Consider the following 21266-nt stretch of genomic DNA (forward strand, 5'->3'; position numbering starts at 1 on the left):
TTGAGTCATCTTGTATAACCTAAATATTACTACATATAAATATAATATTAATTTTAAATTATATTTGAATAAAAGATAACCGTAATTGAGTGAGATATTACTATTTTTTTAAAACACAATACATCAAAATATTTTAAAAAATCATTTAGGGTTAATCAAATTATATCTAAAAATTAAATTGAAATCATATCGGAACAACAGCTATAGGTAATAAATAGTAATCGATATTCTTTATCCTGGTTATGTCCAAAACTTAAAAAGCATCATTTGAGTCATCTTGTTTAACCTAAATATTACTACGTATAAATATAATATTAATTTTAAATTATATTTGAATAATAGATAACCGTAATAAAGAGAGATATGACTACTTTTTTAAAACACAATAAATCAAAATATTTTAAAAAATTATTTAGGGTTAATCAAATTATATCTAAAAATTGAATTAAAATTTAATCGGAACAATCGCTAACGCTATTATTTATTATATTTTCTTAACTTTGGTTATGTCCAAACCGTAAAAAACATCACTTGGCTATATTGTGTATGCGAAATAGTGAATTTAAGTTATATTCGAATAATAGATAAGAGTAATAGAGTGAGATATGATTATTTAAAAAAAAACAAATCAGAAAAATTTTAAAAGTAATTTACAGTACATCAAATCAACTTCAAAAATTAAACTGGAATCAAATCTGCCAATGCTATAGGGATCAATTCTTTTATTTTCTTAACTCTGGTTATGTCCAAAACTTAAAAAGGATCATTTGAGTCATCTTGTATAACCTAAATATTAATTTTAAACTATATTTGAATAATAGATAACCGTAATTGAGTGAGATATGACTATTTTTCTTAAACACAATACATCAAATTATTTTTAAAAATTATTTAGGGTTAAACAAATTATATCTAAAAATTGAATTAAAATTAAATCGGAACAGTCGCTAACGCTATTAATTATTATATTTTCTTAACTCTGGTTGTGTTCAAATCATAAAAAACATCATTTGGCTATATTGTATATCCAAAATAGTAAATTTAAACTATATTCGAATAATAGATAACTGTAATAGAGTGAGATATGATTATTTTTTTTATAAACAATATATCAAAAAAATTTCAAAAATAATTTACAGTACATCAAATGAACTTCTAAAATTAAATTGGAATCAAATTGGACAATGCTATAATGATTTATTATTCTATTTTCTTAACCCTTAAAACTTAAAAAAGATAATTTGAGTCTTCTTGTATAACCTATATATTAATTTTAAAATAACTTTGAATAATAGATAAACGTAATTGAGTAAGATGTAACTATTTTTTTTAAACACAATACATCAAAATATTTTAAAAAATTATTTAGAGTTAATCCAATTATATCTAAAAATTGAATTAAAATTTCTTTAAAACAATCGCTAACGCTATTAGTTATTATATTTTCTTAACTCTGGTTGTGTTCAAACAGTAAAAAACATCATTTGGCTATCTTGTATATCCAAAATAGTAAATTTAAATTATATTCGAATAATAGATAACTGTAATAGAGTGAGATATGATTATTTTTTTTAAAAACGATATATCAAAAAAATTTCAAAAATAATTGACAGTACATCAAATGAACTTTAAAAATTAAATTGGAATTAAATCGGAAAATGCTATAATGATAAATCGTTCTATTTTCTTAACCCTGGTAATGTCCAAAACTTAAAAAGGATTATTTGAGTCATCTTGTATAACCTAAATATTAATTTTAAAATAAATTTGAATAATAGATAACCGTAATTGAGTGAGATATGACTATTTTTTTAAAACACAATACATTAAAAAAAAATTAAAAATTACTTAGGATTAAACAAATTTTATCTAAAAATTAAATTGGAATCATATCGGAACAATAGCTATAGGTAATAGTAGTCGATTTTCTTTATTCTGGTTATGTCCGAAACTTAAAAAGGATCATTTGAGTCATCTTGATAACCTAAATATTAATTTTAAATTATATTTAAATAATTAATAACCGTAATAGAGTGAGATACGACTATTTTTTCAAAACACAATACATAAAACTATTTTTAAAAATCATTTAGTGTTAATCAAATTATATCTAAAAATTAAATTAAAATTAAATCGGAACAATCGTTAACGCTATTAGTTATTATATTTTCTTAACTCTGGTTGTGTTCAAACCGTAAAAAACATCATTTGGCTATCTTGTATATGCGAAATAGTAAATTTAAATTATATTCGAATAATAGATAACAGTAATAAAAATTTTAAAAATAATTTACAGTACATCAAATGAACTTCAAAAATTAAATTGGAATCAAATCGGACAATGCTATAATGATTAATCGTTCTATTTTCTTAACCCTGGTTATGTCCAAAACTTAAAAATGATCATTTGATTCATCTTGTATAACCTAAATATTAATTTTAAAATAAATTTGATTAATAGATAACCGTAATTGAGTGAGATAAGACTATTTTTTTAAAACACAATACATCAAATTATATTAAAATATTATTTAGGGTTAAACAATTTATATCTAAAAATTAAAATCACATCGGAACAATAGCTATAGGTAATAGTAATCGATTTTCTTTATCCTGGTTATGTCCAAAACTTAAAAAGGATCATTTGAGTCATCTTGTATAACCTAAATATTAATTTTAAAATAAATTTGAATAATAGAAAACCGTAATTGAGGGAGATATGACTATTTTTTTCAAAACACAAAACATTAAAATATTTAAAAAAATTATTTAGGGTTAATCAAATTAAATTAAAATTAAGTCGGAACAATCGCTAACGCTATTAGTTATTATATTTTCTTAATTCTGGTTCTGTTCAAACCGGAAAAATCATCATTAGGCTATTACGTATATGCGAAATAGTAAATTTAAATTATATTCGAATAATAGATAACAGTATTAGAGTGAAATATGATTATTTTTTTAAAAACAATAGATCAGAAAAATTTTAAAAGTAATTTACAGTACATCAAATGAACTTCAAAAATTAAATTGGAATCAAATCGGACAATGGTATAATGATTAATCGTTCTATTTTCTTAACCCTGGTTATGTCCAAAACTTAAGAGTGCGGTCCCCCACGTGACAAAATCGGTTTCGAAGCGCGACAGTAGTTTCGTGGCCGGTGCAGCTTTCGCTGAAAGTAGCAACACTGGCTGCCGTAATTACCCACTCCACCGTTCCATTCTCACTGATATATCGAATCTCGATTACCAGGGACGCAAGTCAACTGGTCTTACTTCTTGTTAGGTTCATTAACTACTTTTTATGTTATAAAGTTTTACATATGTACATACAGGGTGTTTCGGGAGGAAAAGGAAATATTTTGGGAACATGTTCAGAAGCTCAATATAAGATAAATTAACTCATATGTTTTAATCCGATTCTCAACCCTTTTTAGAAATAATCGGTTCTGAAGTTTATTTGTAAGATTGTTGACCGTTTTGTTCAAACGTGGTATGAGGATTTTCATCTTACCACCGATGTTCATTGTGTCGGTTATTAATTCCATTGCGGGTAAAATGAGCTTCATCGCTAAATAAAATGTATTTATGTAGGTCTTGATTTTGTGGTATCCATTCACAAAATTGAACCCTTAAGCCAAAATCACCCTCTTGAAGATGTTGAACCGGTTGAATATGGAAAGGCCTAAAACCGTTTTTCCTAAGTGTCTTCCAAACGTCCACATGTGATGCTAATTGAAGTTCTTTTGTAATCCGCCTCGTACTAACACTCGGGTTCTCTTCAGCCATATCCAGAACATTTTCTTCATTTTCTGCATTTAGTCGGCCTCTCGTTCAGAATTAAGTCTTACGCTGGGAAACATTCCTGTTTCCTGAGCATTTGCAAAAACTGTCTGAAAAACTGTTCGATTAGAAATTCTTCGATTTGGAAAACCACGTCGGTATTCATCAACAGCACGTAATGTGCGACCATTACAGAAACCATACACGAATATCATGTCAGCATACTCCCTATGGGTGAATGTGTGAGGCATTACGTAATGAAACCGTTTGCAACGAGCTTTTACGCTAATCTCGCGCAACTATATGGGGATACACCAAACTAGTTTCAAACCATTGCAAATATCGTGCTAGAACAAACCTAATGATTATATTGTACTATAATAATATGTTTGATTCTTCTGCTTTGTCTCTAAGTGGTATTCCTTTTGGATAAAGTGGATCAACTTATTCCGGTAAAAGATAATGTTCATAAAAATATTTTAGTTTGGGCAACATGTTAACTCTCCAAAATTCTTCATTACGAGAAATCTGCAAGAAAAACGACTATTAAAAATTATAAGGCATAGCTATAATGGAATAATGGCGATGTTTCGATGAATACATTTTTTTAAAAAGAAATGCATTATGTAGTATGTAGTTAAAGTAAGAGTTAAAATTATACCTTTATCGCAATATTATTGATCTTCTAATATTTTTTTTAAATGTTCTCAACGAAAGTTAAATTTTAATACTCCTAAAATTACGGATTATCGGTTGAACCAGAACTTATTATTATTTCAATGATTTACCTTCTCTACAATTAATCCAAGAGGGCTCCATACTACAAAGAAACAGAATTTTCTTTTTGTAACTTGCAACTGTCCCTGGATTTGATAGTAATAGTTCTGGTTCCTTTTTAGATGTAAGGAACCATTTTCAATGGTAGCAAATGTAATTTTTTTTTCTCTAATTCCCATTTCAGGACTAATTTTTGAAATTACAAATGGGCATTTAATTTCAATAAGGGCGTCTTCACCAATAACTCCATCAGGGCTGCCAAGTAACAAAATTCCTCATCTATATAAAGTCCACAAGGAGTAACATTCATATTGTAACGAAATTCGGGAACACACTTTTATTGTCAACGTCAAAAACACTAACCTAACTCGCTTTCACTGTCGTTTAATTGTTTCCAAAGTAAAAACTGACTAAACAATTAAAACTGAATGATTTGTCACGAAGCGCGTCCTTTTTAAAACCCCGATGGAACAGTTTCGAAATATTTAGAATTATCTTCATTGTTTTTGCCCAAAGAGACCAATAATTTTAGGAGAATACTGACAGTCAAAGCAAGCAAGTATACAAATTCTAGAAAATTAGAACTACAGGGATTTACAATAATATAACCTAAATAACCTAAATTGGGGCCAAAATGGGGCTCTCAAACAAGATGAACTACTTAAAAACTAAACACTATAGATGAAAATAATAAACCAAACGTAAGTAGAACCCTAAAGAAACCCTACGAATCAACTTTAACTACAGAATACTAATAAAATTGTACAAAAACTAGCAGAATAATTAACGTATTTACATTTTCATAATAATATTATAAGCAGCTTCAAAATCTTTTATTGCTTGCCGCTCGCTTTCTTGTCCATATTTTGTAGATAGATTCCCAGTAAAGTTTCCGTATAATAATAATTTTATTGAATTTACTGGTGAAGTTTTATGACGCATTTTGCAAATTTTTCCAAAGTTAGATGCTGTAAGTTTAACAGAACGTTCTTGAACCCATCTCGGATTCGAAGCTTGACTAACAGTATCATTTTGAATCTGCAAAATTTCGTCTTTACTTTTTTTTAAACTGTTTAAAAAACTTGTAGCCTTCTTTAAGTAGTCTTGACCTTTAACGTCAAGAGGAATATAGCTGGCTTCGGGACCATAATCTTCATGGTAGACACTTTTTGTCGATTTTTAGTTTCTTTTTATAGTTTTGAAACAGTTTTTTCCGTGATGTTAACACTCTTTTCCTCTTACTAGAGTATTTTTTTGTAAAATACTTGGGACTCTCACTAGTCGCGGTTTTACTTATAATGCGATAATAGTCAGTTTTTGCATTAAAGGATAAGGGTGCAGCCTCACATCTTGTTTGGTAAGAGCCCTTTAGGCAAAAGTTTATTTTTTTTTCACCTACGAACTTACAAACAACACTATTGTAATGTTCGGCCAAATTATTATTCATGTTTAATATAAGACTATTGGAATGATCAATTAGTCTTTGTAAAGGAACTAAAATATCATCAAATATGCCACATTCCTTCATTACAGGTACCAAGTTGTTGTCATTGGTTTTTTGGCAATTAAAATATCCAATTTCCAGGCGTTTTTCGTGCTCACCAGAACATGACTTGGAGCATTCCGGATATCTCCTTTTAACGGTTCAACTTTTTTCTCCAAAGGAACACATATTATATCTTGTTTTGATCTATGTTGAACTGCCTTGGTGACTGCTGTTCTTAACCGTAGGAATCGTGCAAATACTTGTTTTCGCATTAGTAGTGGTACTGGGACGTTTTTTGAATTACTTCGGTTTTTTTCTAAAATTAAGTACATTATTGTAAAAGAAGCATAAAAGGTTTTAATTTTACTTACGGCAAAATTCTCTTATTTTCTTAGCAAAATTTCTAACATGTGGTTCTTGCATTCCACTTTTTGCACTAACTGGTGTCCATAAGGCTTAACTTGTAATAATTTTCTATATACCGATGAATCTCCGTCTCCTACCATTTTCGTAAATTTTAGGTTACATAATTCCACGCTCTTTTTAAATCCTTCACAGATAATATCGGTCTCCATAGCGGTAGAAGTTCCATTCCAGTTTTTAAAGCATTTGTGCGTTGCTATATCTAGCTTTTTGTTTTCATACCATGAACAAAGGGAACATTATTTATTTCTGACACCAAGGAACAAAACTTTTCCCGTGTTGTAGCCTATAATGCATGCCTGGAATTTGGAAATATTTTGTAAAAAATATATAAAAAAATATACAAGAGGTTTCAACTTATATAATAAGCAGGGTGGCGACTTGGAAAAAGGATTTTTTAAAAATCTAAAATTACCTCCACAAAGTTTTTATCCAGTATGCTTTAATTTTTTTTTGAAAAAAGTATGGTTGCCACCCAGGAAGGACGTAGCCATAATTAACTTTTGTCAAATAAGAAGTTACCACTTGGTATCTCGTTTGAAAGCTTGCCAAAAAACAATATTTTATATACTTTATATTATACACTTTTTCACAGGAAAAAATAAAGCTGGTGTGACAAAAAGTGACATAATGACATCCGTGCCATTTAAAGTCGTCACCCTTTAATTGGCGTAAATAGATAGTACTTATATTCTTAAAAAAAAACTCACCACACCAGATAAAGAGTCATAATTAACATTATAGGATCGTTTACCCCATGCACCATCTGTGACTACTGTAATACAGGCAACACCGTTTTTGTCTATTTTATTATTTCTTTTTGCTATTTCTGCTTCTTCCATAGCAGCTTCTTCCATAGTTTTCCAAGCAGACTCTCTTATTGTATCTGCTACATCTTCGTGATACTCGCTAAAGGTTGTTTTCAACATCATTGGCATATTCATCGCGGCACTAAATTCGTTAATTTGCGAAAAGCCAATTCCAGTAGATATAGTTCCCAAAACAAGAGAAGCATTTATATATTTTTTTTTGGCAGCTTTTTATCGGAAGAAATAATTTTTGTGATGCGGCAGATCTGACATTCCAAAATAAATTCACTGTACATTCCTTGTCTTCGTTCGTTTATCAGTTTCATATTTATTATGCTGCAGTCAAATGGTGCGTGCCTTTCTCTATTTAGAATTTGTGCAAATAAATGTTGTACATTAAATAACCTTCTCCCTGATATTTCATGAACAAGACTAAAAAGAAGCAGAATGATAATAATAAACACAAAATAGAAGTAGAAAACCTTGCACCGTCAATTAACGCAAGGGGCTGTATCGAGAAAACTGTTAATCTGACATTACAAGTTTATAATACGCGGTATGGCTAAAAGAAGAGACCTGAAATATATTTGAAACTTCTAGATTTACAACGTAATGGGCCCTATACAGTACATATAAGTTTTTTTAAGTCTAAAATGAAGTTCTATAATAAATATAAAAAAGTATTTCGCGATAACGAACTCGATCTCAAACATTCCTTATTCTGTTTCTTATGATAAACCTCATTTATATACTGTATAGCGATTACGCCCTCTAATAATGGACCTGGCAACTTAAAATATATGTATGTATAAAGAGCTAAAGATATTTTTTGACTACATTATTTACATAAAAAAAAATTAATGCTGTCAGATTGAGTTTCCGAGCCGCTTAGCTAGCTTAATTAACCATGGGTTATATTAAATTACCTCTTCGCAGTTGGCGATACTATTTCAATTTCCATTTCAGTATCATTAGAAATATTATTAGCTATAGCAACCTCCTCCCTAAAAACCCTAAAAATGTAGTAAAAATAACAATAATAAAAAAATAACTAACCTGGGCACATCTTGTAACGTTTCAGAAGCCGAGGTATCTTCCATTTTTTTCTTCCTAAAAAAGAATGTAGTTATAGTAAACAACGAGATATTTTTAACTTTTGAGATTCTTGTCGCTAATGCTAAGAGCTACGAAGATGTTGGTTAAATTATGGCAAAAATTGGGATTTAAATGAAAAACCGAACAGATTTAGTTTTATTCTAATCGTATTTGAATTCTGAAAAGGAATTATATTCATTTTAGAATCATTAGGTGTTAACTTTATTTTATTTAGGATTGCATTGCTAAAAATCTAGTAAATTTAAGTCATTCACATATTATGAAAACCTAAAAGTGCGAAAATGGTAGCTCCTAGCGACTTTAATAAGGTATAAATTTTTTATGTAAAATTAAAAAAGGAATTTATTTTGATATTTTTTAAACCGACATATGGGGCTGAATAAAAGTAAGGGGTTCTAAAAAAGTAAAAACTAACGCAACGAGCGCCCTCTACCAAACACCGGTCACAAATGACTTTAAAATTGTATAATAAATAAAATCGGTTACATATTTCGCTCTTATTACGAGCATCTCTAGACCATAATACAAATTAACAATATGGAAAATTAAAGAAAAGAAACTGACAGTGATACAAAAAGATGCTCGTAAAACAGCGAAACGGGTTTTGTTGTAGGTAAATGTAAACCATAATTTACCTACTATGAAATTTTAATTAAATATTGAGACTGCTACCTGGAGTTTTATTCAAACTTATAAAACATTGATTTGTATTTTGTTTTATTACGACCCATAACGACAATTTTTAAACAACGATGAAAGTACACAATCACGAAAGTACAAAACACAATGCACAAATAAAATAAAGGAAAATAATAATTGCGAATATCACTTAGAATAAAATCAATACTACTTAGCACTACCCGTTTATCGAAACCGTTTCGACCAATGAAAGCTGACTGGCAAATATTGCGCGTCCTAAGAAACAAGAACGGCGTTGCCAGATCTGCCTAAATATCCTATGGAGACCCAATTTTTAGCCAAAATTATTATTATTTTTTGGGTAAGGTTTTAAAAGAAACCAAAAATGTTTACAACATATATATTTCGTGTGTTATGTTTTATTAGATTTAAGGAACAGGGAATTGTCAATTTTACATTGTTTTAATAAAAAATAAAAATTTTCAACATTTTTTTTTGATTTTTAAAATTTTTAATAGCATCCCGCCTAGATAATTGAATAAACAATCCCTACACAAAATTTGAGCTTGATAACTTTCTTTGTCTTGGAACAGGAGCTAACCCGATTTTACGCATTTACCTCATAACTATTTTTTTAAAACACAATACATCAAATTATTTTAAAAAATTATTTAGGGTTAAACAAATTATATCTAAAAATTAAATTGTAATCATATCGGAACAATAGCTATAGGTAATAGTAATCGATTTTCTTTATCCTGGTTATGTCCAAAACTTAAAAAGGATCATTTGAGTCATCTTGTATAACCTAAATATTAATTTTAAAATAAATTTGAATAATAGATAACCGTAATTGAGTGAGATATGACTATTTTTTTAAAACACAATACATCAAAATATTTAAAAAAATCATTTAGGGCTAATCAAATTATATATAAAAATTGAATTAAAATTAAATCGGAACAATCGCTAACGCTATTAGTCAGATTTTCTTAACTCTGGTTGTGTTCAAACCGTAAAAAACATCATTTGGCTATCTCGTATATGCGAAATACTAAATTTAAATTATATTGGAATAATAGATAACAGTAAATGAGTGAGATATGACTATTTTTTTAAACACAATACATCAAAATATTTTTTTAAATCATTTAGAGTTAAAAAAATTATATCTAAAAATTAAATTAAATTTAAATCCGAACAATAGCTAACGATTATCTATAGTATTTTCTTAATTCTAGTTATGTTCAAACCTTAAAAAAGATCATTTGGCTATCTTGTATATGCGAAATACTAAATTTAAATTATATTCGAATAATAGATAACAGTAATAGAGTGAGATATGACTATTTTTTTAAAAAACAATACATCAGAAAATTTTTAAAAATAATTTATAGTACATTAAATGCACTTCAAAAAAAAATTAATTTTATTCGAATAGTATATAACCGTAATAGAGTGGGATATGACTATTTTTTTAAAAAACAATACATCAAAATATTTTTAAAAATCATTTAGGGTTAAACAAATTATATCTAAAAATTAAATTTAATTTAAATCCGAACAATAGCTAACGCTATTAGTTATCGTATTTTCTTAATTCTGGTTAAGTTCAAATCGTAAAAAAGATCATTTGGCTATCTTGTATATGCGAAATACTAAATTTAAATTATATTGGAATAATAGATAACAGTAATAGAGTGAGATACGAATATGACTATTTTTTTAAACACAATACATCAAAATATTTTTAATAATCATTTAGGGTTAAACAAATTATATTTAAAAATTAAATTGAGATCAAATCGGAACAATAGCAATAGCTAATAGTTATCGATTTTCTTTAACCTGGTTATGTACAAAACAGAAAAAGGATCATTTGGGTCATCTTGTATAGCCTGAATACCAATTTTAAATTATATTCGAATAATATATAACCGTAATAGAGTGAGATATGACTATTTTTTTAAAACACAATACATCAAAATATTTTTAAAAATCATTTAGGGTTAAACAAACTATAGCTAAAAATTAAATTGAAATCAAATCGGAACATTAGCAATAGCTAATAGTTATCGATTTTCTTTAACCTGGTTATGTACAAAACAGAAAAAGGATCATTTGGGTCATCTTGTATAGCCTGAATACCAATTTTAAATTATCTTCGAATAATATATAACCGTAATAGAGTGAGATATGACTATTTTTTTAAAACACAATACATCAAAATATTTTTAAAAATCATTTAGGGTTAAACAAACTATAGCTAAAAATTAAATTGAAATCAAATCGGAACATTAGCAATAGCTAATAGTTATCGATTTTCTTTAACCTGGTTATGTACAAAACAGAAAAAGGATCATTTGGGTCATCTTGTATAGCCTGAATACCAATTTTAAATTATCTTCGAATAATATATAACCGTAATAGAGTGAGATATAACTATTTTTTTAAAACACGATACATCAAAATATTTTTAAAAACCATTTAGAGTTAAACAAATTATATCTTAAAATTAAATTTAATTTAAATCCGAACAATAGCTAAGGCTATTATTTATGGTATTTTCTTAATTCTGGTTATGTTCAAACAGTAAAAAAGATCATTTGGCTATCTTGTATATGAGAAATATTAAATTTAAATTATATTGAAATAATAGACAACAGTAATAGTGTGAGATTTGACTATTTTTTTAAAAAACGATATATCAGGAAAATTTTAAAAATAATATATCGTACATCAAATAAACTTCAAAAATTAAATTGGATTCAAATCGCACAATGCTATAGGGGACTTATTGTTCTATTTTCTTAGCCCTGGTTATGTACAAAACTGAAAAAGGATCACTTGGGTCATCTTGTATATCCTAAATACAAATTTTAAATTATATTCGGATAATATATAACCGTAATAGAGTAAGATATGACTATTATTTTAAAAGACAATACATCAAAAATATTTTTAAAACTCATTTAGAATTAAACTTATTATATGTAAAGATTAAATTGAAATCAATTCGGAACAATAGCAATAGCTAATAGTTATCGATTTTCTTTAACCTGGTTGTTTGGATTTAATTTAATTTAATATGAAATAAGTAAATCATGATCGACAACCGCGAAATCATACATAGGCCGCCGACAGAGTCTCAACTTGCAAACGTCAATATTTCTTAGAACGGCTATCTATGCGGAAAAAATATATTTTTATGCAGGGCAAGCATAGAGAAATGAATATTAAAAGAGTGTTCGAAAGGTAGCCTAACCTGATCATCAAGTTCTAAAACTTAACCTAAAAAATGTAGTTCGGTTAGACCGGCTCGAGGTTCAACTTCTGTCATAATTGTCATTAGATTATCGATTTTCTTTCGTTCCTTGCTACCACCCACCTTCGCATCATCGATCACACACATTGGGTGTGTCCTTTTGTTTTTTTCTCAACAAAAAATAGTTAAAAATGTAGCTTAAAGTGATTAAAGTGTAATTTCATCATATAGAAGCATTTTTGTTGTTTTATTGTGTGGTTTCAGATCCCTAGGATGGGATAAGTACAATTTTTTTATCAAATAGTTTTCACCATGTTGTACCTAAAATTGTTGTTTACCATTTTAAAACTGCCCTAATAATGTTATCACCAGTAAAATTCATTTTTAAATGCAAGGCACCTACTTGTTCTAATACATACTATTGGCCTATTGAGGATTCATACAAAAATAAAATTTTCTTTAAATTTCCTGACAGTGACATTATTAGGAGGTCCCAATGGTTTAAAATACTTGGCTTAAGCTCAACTTCAACAAGGTGTTACTTATGTCAAGACCATTTTGATGATATATCATTTACGAGTACTATACATACTCGTTTAAAAAAGTGTGCTTTCCCAATTGCTGGCCCAAGTATTATTGAAAATGCCCCAGTACTGGTTGAGGCACAAGTACCTTGGGAAGATACATTGACTTTATTGCCTGCTATCATAATCCTGCAATCTCAATATAATGTTCAGAATGAACATAATTATGCTAGACCACTTTTTACTAGGTCTGACGAAAGGTATCATCAGTGCTTTGCTGCTAGGAAGTATCAAAAGCACAATAAGTGAAACAACTTCCATTCTACCAGGTCACTACTCAAAGAGGTACCTCACCTCGATAAGATGGGAGTAAGATCCAGGGATTCTCCTTGAATATTTAAGAAAAAGGACCGATGACATCTAGAATTTAGGGTATATATCAGTGTCAACTAATTTTTAATATCATACTCTCTATAAAAAATATTTTAATTACAGGGTTAGTTTTTATATATTACCACTCCCCTAACATTTTTGGGTACCCTCTGTACAAAAAAGTAGGTAGAAAACGTAAAATTTTTAGGGCATATTTTTGAGAAATATATTTCTTATGTCTATAAATAATTAATTTATAAATTTGATAAATTGTAATTGTTGTATCATATCCTCAAAAAGTAGAAAAAGCAAAATACATACCATGGACAGCTAAAGCAGCACAAAAACAAATTGTATCAGGATCCCTTTTAAGACAATAAATTATAAACTTACTTTACAATTGACTTTAATTCTACCCCTACCCTTGTTAATGTTGATAACAGTGAAATTAACATTGTTAGTATCAAGCATTTAATTCTCAAAATAGGACTTCATATATTATACTTAAATCTCTAAAATATTACATAATTGGCCCATTAAATCTTTTTTTGATAGCGTTTTGAGCTGTAAAATCTCTTTCACATTCTCTAAAAATCAATGAAAAAGTGCATTATTAACAATTTATTTTTTTGAAGGGCCTTAATACATTAACTTAACAGCTTAAAAGCAAATTTGATGAATTTAATGTCAAAAAACTAACGAATTCAATTAAAAAATGTAAAAAATAAACTTAAATTACATACATTATCACTCTTAACTTCTTCAAAAATTAAATTAATACACTTGCACTATTTCATAATTTTTTAGAGTTTGTGATCGAGATTCACACCCTTTACGCTGTTAAAAATTGATTTAATGGGTCAATAATTTTAAATTTCGCGCCATTCTAAAATTTTGAATAGCACGCCTTTCATTTCTATGACGGATCGGTATTAGAGTAGATTATTTTACCGACTGTGACAAATGTCAATTATTTTAGTTCGGTTAGACCGCATCCGTGATGCTGCAATCGAGTTTAGAGTAAAGATGGTGCCTACTTGTTACTATAGGATTAAACCCTCTTATACTTTTAATTACTCTATGAGGGCAAGACAAATAAGTCAGCAGTCAGCCAGTCGCCTCTGAACCTGTAATTGGGTCACGTCACACGCTGCATCCTTTCTCTCGTGCTTTTCGTATTTTAGCACATAACACGTTCCCTAACAGTTGAGTTTCGGTCGCTAGAAATTTGTGAATTTGTAAAACGGGAAACCGTTAATTACGTGTGTAATATTTAGTAGTGTAGCTGTTTGGAAAGTAAATTCTAAATAGAAAGAAATTCGTGTGTTTTCTTGTAAAACCGCTGGTCCTTCGCTGGGTGGGGCAAATCACAATATATTATGGCTGAAGGCTTACAAGGGACGTCCGCAGGACTTACACAAGACCGTAAACAAAAACGCCGAACCAGTGTCCACATCGAAGTGTTTACAGATCAAAAGATCACGATTCTATTCATGGTTCAATCGATCCGGATAATTGAGTTTACGAGATTTATTATGGGATTTTACTGAAGGGGCTAATTTGCTGTTGCTGCTGAAGTAATGATTGGGCATTTTTACGACTTCAACGCTTCAAGCAAGGCTCCAAGGGATTTCTGCGGAGAGTCGGACAGGTAACGACGTGAATACTTAGTACAGCTGGGTTTATTGGTAGGAGGTTGTAGGCGACTCTGGGCAAACTGGGACTGGAAATTTTCCACTACAACCGGACATTGAAGGAAATTTAAGGTTATATCTTTCTTGTTTTATTAAAACTGGGGTTCATTAAAGAAGAAGTACCTACAGTGTTTTAAACGTACCTACTTGTGAATTGGTGAATTTAATTAAGTTGATTAGATATGTTCATGTTTAAGGCTAGATCTACAAAAGGGATTTTTTACAATAAATATAGGGTTTTTTATAATAAAAGTTAAGGTTAATAATGATAATAATATAATGGTTACTGAGGTGAATGTTTGCAACATCTTTAAGGTTTTTAATTAACATTTTATATTTATTTTACAACTGACGGCATTGCTTGGGTTTACATTTTTGCCAAATTTTAGGTTTTAGGTAAAAAGCTAAAATATTTATGGGTTAAGGATTTAGATTCAATCTTGGGTTGTTGAGCTTTAAGTTGAAGTTGAGCTTTAATTTGCATTAAAAGATTATATAGGTAAAGTAAAGCAATATTTACACAAAATATTTCTTGTTTTTGTACTGTGAAGTAGGTATTAGTAAAAAAGGGCTAATTTAGGTTTTTAATTTTGAGTTGAAACCAAAAGTTTATAATGGAGGTTTATAAAAAAGAGCGTACAAAGCAGAAAAAAGCTATTACTAGAATAGCAACTTATATTGAGACAAATGAAAACAATCTAGAAGTAGATTTTAATGAATTTGTTATCAGGGAAACGTATTTACAAACTGCATTTGAGTTATATAATACTGTTCAATCAAAGATTGAAGATGAAGATGACCTTGAGTCAACTGGAAAATATTGAAATGCAATTTTTTAGAATTTGTGCTAAAATAAAAACCATAATTCAGAATCGAGGCAGGGTAGTAATAGCACCTAGTTTACAGCAATCCAGCCATCCAACCTCTCTTAGCGATCCTCAGGGTAGAGTAAGGTTGCCAAACATAAATGCTCCCACTTTTTCCGGAAAATATGAGAAGTGGAAATCATTTTTTCATTTATTTACAGCATTAATTCACGACAATATTCAGTTGACTGACGTTCAAAGGTTTTTATATTTAAAGGGTGCCTTCTCACAGGAGGCATTAAATCTAATAGACAATTTGTCATTAACAAATGAAAATTATAAGGTGGCTTTAGATATCTTAAAAAAAAGATATGGCAACAATTTAGTTATCATAAATTCTCATATTAAAGGGTTAATGGAAATGCCACAAATTATAAAAGGGCACGTGGACCAAATAAGGTCATTTTTGACAAAAATTAGGCAACATTTAAATTCACTTAAGGCGTTGAAACAGCCTGTAGAATCTTGGGACATTTTGCTTGTGTACATTCTTTGTCAAAAATGGGATTTTACAACACGCAGGGCATTTGAACTTGAAAGGGATGGTACAGTGTTGCCAACTGTGGAAGGTTTTCTTGAATTTTTTGAGAAACGATGCATGGCATTAGAAAATATTACTGATAGTGAAAGGTCAAAACAAGTTAAGTGTCAATATCTAGGGAAAAGAGAAAAATCATTATCTTTTGTAGCAACACAGCAAAATTATAAGCAGCATCATTTATTTTGCAATGTAGAAGGGCATTTTATAAATAGATGTTTTAAATTTAAAGGAATTGGGCTCATACAGAAAAGGGAATTTGTTCAGGGACATAAGCTCTACTACAATTGTTTGGGTAATAATCATGGTGTAGCACAATGTAAATCTACAGGGTGTAACATCTGTAAAAGAAAGCATAATACACTTTTGCATGATGAGAATTTCAGCAATAAAAATAAAATACAAGAGCAAAAACTCGATCAAAATATAAATGTTAATAGGGATAATCAAGCGGATTCTCGAGGGGATAATGCTGCTAGCGCAAGTACCACAGATATTCAAAGAACATTACATATTCAAGGACTCAAATCACATGTATTACTAGCTACGGCTATTGTTCATTTATGGGCTAGGGATGGGAAGCTGATAAAGGCTCGTGCAGTTCTCGATTCAGGGTCACTGTCTAGCTTCATAGCTTCGAGTTTGTTACAAAGGTTAAAGGTTCAACCATATAAACAAACATTAACTATTGGTGGTATAAGGAATAGTGTTACCCAGGTGAATGACATGGTTGACATTCAACTGCAATTGGGTTCTTTTAACAATAAAACTGTCACTACTAGTTGCTACATATTAAAAACTGTAACATGTCCTTTGCCACATGTAACTATAGATATAAATAACCTTAGCATTCCTGGCAATTTCAAACTTGCCGACCCATATTTTTTCAAGACATCCAAGATAGATATGCTTATTGCAGCTGACATTTATTTTGATTTGCTTTTACCGGGTTTAGTGAAACTGGGGGATGGGTTACCTGTTTTGCAAGAGACCCAGTTGGGGTGGTTGGTATGTGGAGCTGTGTCAGCTCTGTCAAGTAGTCATCATCAGGTAGATTTGCCACTTTATAATAAAAGTAACGTTTTTAAATTGGGCGATTCTTTATCCATGGCAATTAAAAGATTTTCTTCTCTAAAGAAAAGATTTTTACATAACCCCGACATATTTCTTGAATATAAAAAAATTATTAAAGAATATGTTTCATTGGGTCATGCAAGACTTATAAATTATAATTTTGATCAAAATAAGGATGAGGTAGAGATTCAAAGGAACTTTTTACCGCACCATTGTGTAATAGGGGAGTCAAATTTAACGTTCAATCTGAAGCGGTTTCCAACTCAGCCGGAGCTGTTTGACATTTTATGTAGATTTAGGACCTTTCAATATGTCATAGCTGCGGATATTAAAAAAATGTATAGGATGGTGAGAGTGAATCCTGAACAATGTTTTTTGCAAAACATTATTTGGAGAGATTCTCCAAGGGACAAATTTAAATGCATTGAGCTTCAAACGGTCACTTATGGCACTAACTGTGCTCTATATCTTGCAACAAGATGCTTAAACAAATTAAGTGAAGATAGGGCGTTAGATTTTCCTTTAGCATCTCAAGCGCTGTTGCAACAGTGTTTTATGGACGATATTTTAGGAGGGGGTAATTCCAGGGAAGAGGCCATTGAGTTGTTGACACAGCTCACACAATTGTTAGGTTCAGCAGGATTTTACCTGCACAAATTGGCATCAAATGACATTTCTTTGTTAAAGGATAGAAATAATTGTATCAAGGAAATAGAGTTTAAAGATGAAAATTCATCTAATAAAATGTTGGGTCTATCTTGGTCTCCTTTTAAAGACCATTTTAAAATACTAGCTTCAGTTATTAAGGAAGATAGTAAGTTTACAAAAAGGATTGTGTTGTCAAATATTGCACAAATGTTTGATCCGTTGGGGCTTATAGGGCCAGTAGTATTATTAGCAAAAATTTTCATGCAACAAATTTGGGTTAGCAAAATAGATTGGGATGAGGATCTTCCTTTAAATTTGTTGGAAAAATGGAAGGGTTTCGTTGTGTGTTTTCCGGATTTAGGAAAACTAAAGATTTCTCGATTATTATTTTTGGGTTCCCGAAATTTGCTTGAAATCCAAGTTCATGGATTTTCAGATTCTTCAACAAAGGCATATGGAGCATGCATTTACGTGAAGGGTATTTATGAAAGTGGCGAGGTTAGTTGCAATCTATTATGCTCAAAATCTAGAGTGGCACCGCTGAAGACACTTCCACGACTTGAACTTTGTGGGGCTTTATTACTCGCTAGATTGATGAGTAAAATTTTACCAATATTGAGAATAGACTCTAATTCTAGGGTAATTCTGTGGACAGACTCCAGCATTGTTTTATGTTGGTTAAGACACCTTCACGATGGACGACTTTCGTCGCAAATCGTGTTTCTGAGATACAGGAAGTAACTACTAATTTTGAGTGGATACATGTCAGCTCGGAGAATAATCCAGCGAATTACGTTTCACGTGGAGCTTTCCCAGCCGACTTACTTTCATGCAACTTATGGTGGAATGGGCCAACATTTTTGAGAGAGAATAAGGGATTTCCAAAGAATGAGCCAAATATTTCTTTAGCTACGCCTGTACCGGAAGAGAAAAAGATTGTCCTAGTTCAATCCTTTCAGCAGGATTTGACGATAATTTGGGAACGCTATTGTAGTTTTTCTTTTTTACAAAGAGCTGTGGCTTGTTGTTTCAGGTTTTCAATAAATTGTAAAGGGGAAAAACAATTGGGTCTTTTGACAGTTGATGAGCTGGAGGTGTCGCTCAAGGCTATCCTTAGATTGGTACAAAAAGAAGCATTCGCTCAGGAAATTGTCTATTTGTGTAATTTAAAATTAAACGGGGAGGAAAATAAGGACAATTTGGTATTCAAAAGTAGTATTAAATGTTTGAACCCTTTTTTTAGATGCTGATGGGTTGTTAAAGGTTCATGGGCGCCTGCAAGCGAAAGGCCAAACCTTGGCCTGCTGCGCCAAGCAAATGCAGCAGTGGGTTATAGTCAGAAATTTCCCATAATACTACCTGCTAAGCATCATGTTACAAAGCTTCTCATCATGCTAGAACACAAAACACTTTTACATGCCGGGGCTCAAACAATTTTATCCAACTTGAGGTTGAGATATTGGCCAGTAAATGGTTTAAACTTGGTTAAATCGGTTATTAAAGGCTGTATAACGTGCTAGAGATTTAAGGCTAAGGTAGCTAGCCAATTAATGGGTTCTCTACCATTAGATAGAGTTTCGGTTTCGCGACCATTTCTAAAGGTTGGAATAGATTTTGGGGGTCCTTTTTTCATTAAGCAGACCCGAGCATGGAAGGCAGCTGTTTGTAAGGCATATATTGCTTTGTTTGTGTGTATGGCTACAAAGGCCATACATATAGAATTGGTTTTCAGTTTAACCACTCAAGCTTTTCTTTTGACTCTAAAAAGATTCATAGCAAGGAGAGGTTGCCAGCTATTATTCATAGTGATAATGGTACTAATTTCCATGGGGCCAAAAATCAATTAAGGGATTTGTATGATTTCTTCAAATCACATTCAAATATGAATTCAATAAGTGAATATTTATCGATAAGGTAAATAGAATGGAAATTTATACCACCCAACAGTCCTCATTGGGGCGGATTGTGGGAGGCGGGTATTAAAGCCACAAAAACATTTCTGAAAAAGATTGTAGGTGACAACCAATTATCATTTGAGGAGTTTTCTATGGTTCTCGCCCAAATAGAGGCAATTTTGAACTCGAGACCTTTATGTCCGGTTTCGAGTGATCCGAACGATTTTTGTTGTTTAACGCCTTCTCACTTCTTAATCGGAGAACCTTTGACTAGTTATCCTGAACGAGACTTGCTGTCTGTTTCAGAGAATCGATTGACTTATTGGCAGCAGTGTATTAAGATACAGCAAGCCTGTTGGAAGCGTTGGTCAACTGAATATTTGAACCGGCTACAGAACCGTCCGAAGTGGTTTGTACCTTCAAAGAATTTACAGATCAATTCTGTGGTTCTGTTGAAAGAGGATAATGTACCGCCCTTAAGGTGGAATATAGCACGAGTCCTAGAGGTTTTTTGGGGTAGTGACAATAAAGTGTTGCGTGTTGCTAAGATTAAAACCAAAGACGGGGAATTTATAAGACCAATAGCAAAGTTGTGTCCTTTGCCGTACGATACTAATTGAGGACGTTGCCTCAAGTAAGTAAATCATGATCGACAACCGCGAAATCATACATAGGCCGCCGACAGAGTCTCAACTTGGAAGCGTCAATATTTCTTAGAACGGCTATCTATGCGGAAAAAATATATTTTTATGCAGGGCAAGACAAATAAGTCAGCCAGTCGCCTCTGAACCTGTAATTGGGTCACGTCACACGCTGCACGCTACATCCTTTCTCTCGCGCTCTTCGTATTTTAGCACATAGCACGTTCCCTAACAGTTGAGTTTCGATCGCTAGAAATGTGTGAATTTGTAAAACGGGAAACCGTTAATTACATGTGTAATATTTAGTAGTAGGGGTAGGTTTTCCAGGTAAATTATTTGCAAATCTAGTTTGAGTAAATTGATTGACTAATGATTCCGAAAGACTTTACTAATTTACAAATGTCTACCACTTTTAAAAACAAAACTCTACTTGAGTATAATTTGCTTTTACAATTTAACTTTGGTTTTTTCAAATTAAATGTAGTCTTACTGAGCCTTAGATGCTTTTGCCTCTTTGTAACGAGTTTTTAGATCACTAGTAATTTGAAAATTAATAACCTTGAACTACTTTGAACCTTAATGTAATTAGACTTAAAAGTGATATTATGGCTATAACGCTATAAGTTTTTTATTGACACTTCAAGCCAGAATACAATTCGCCTCGATAAGGCATAATTTTGAGCAGCAGTCATTTTTATAAGGAAATAATTCAGA

At 30.8% G+C, this 21266-nt stretch overlaps 1 protein-coding gene and 1 long non-coding RNA gene across 2 annotated transcripts; one reads left to right on the plus strand and one right to left on the minus strand.

Moving 5' to 3' along the window:
* Positions 1 to 6462: 6462 nt before the first annotated feature.
* Positions 6463 to 8438, minus strand: LOC126743978 (uncharacterized). The gene is made up of 4 exons (XR_007663031.1): positions 8337 to 8438; positions 8207 to 8284; positions 7182 to 7712; positions 6463 to 6770 (listed from the first exon to the last, which is right to left on the minus strand). It is a non-coding gene; the product is annotated as an uncharacterized LOC126743978 (long non-coding RNA).
* A 239-nt stretch (positions 8439 to 8677) lies between these two features.
* On the plus strand, positions 8678 to 20531 carry LOC126744199 (uncharacterized). The gene is made up of 4 exons (XM_050451556.1): positions 8678 to 8704; positions 15761 to 18514; positions 18655 to 19228; positions 19939 to 20531. Exons 1-4 carry the CDS (start codon positions 8678 to 8680, stop codon positions 20529 to 20531), a joined length of 3948 nt encoding a protein of 1315 aa, XP_050307513.1.
* Positions 20532 to 21266: the final 735 nt, after the last annotated feature.

The sequence above is a fragment of the Anthonomus grandis genome, chromosome 13 (assembly GCF_022605725.1).
Source record: "Anthonomus grandis grandis chromosome 13, icAntGran1.3, whole genome shotgun sequence".
Classification (NCBI taxonomy): Eukaryota; Metazoa; Arthropoda; class Insecta; order Coleoptera; family Curculionidae; genus Anthonomus; species Anthonomus grandis.

What these genes read in the sequence shown, in the direction of transcription:
- LOC126744199 (XM_050451556.1), top strand. Translation starts at nt 8,678, where the DNA reads ATGGTAGCTCCTAGCGACTTTAATAAG. An exon ending in CTCCTAGCGACTTTAATAAG is followed by an intron (nt 8,705 to 15,760) that starts GTATAAATTTTT and finishes ACCATAATTCAG; the next exon opens with AATCGAGGCAGGGTAGTAAT. An exon ending in GGACAATTTGGTATTCAAAA is followed by an intron (nt 19,229 to 19,938) that starts GTAGTATTAAAT and finishes TAAGGTAAATAG; the next exon opens with AATGGAAATTTATACCACCC.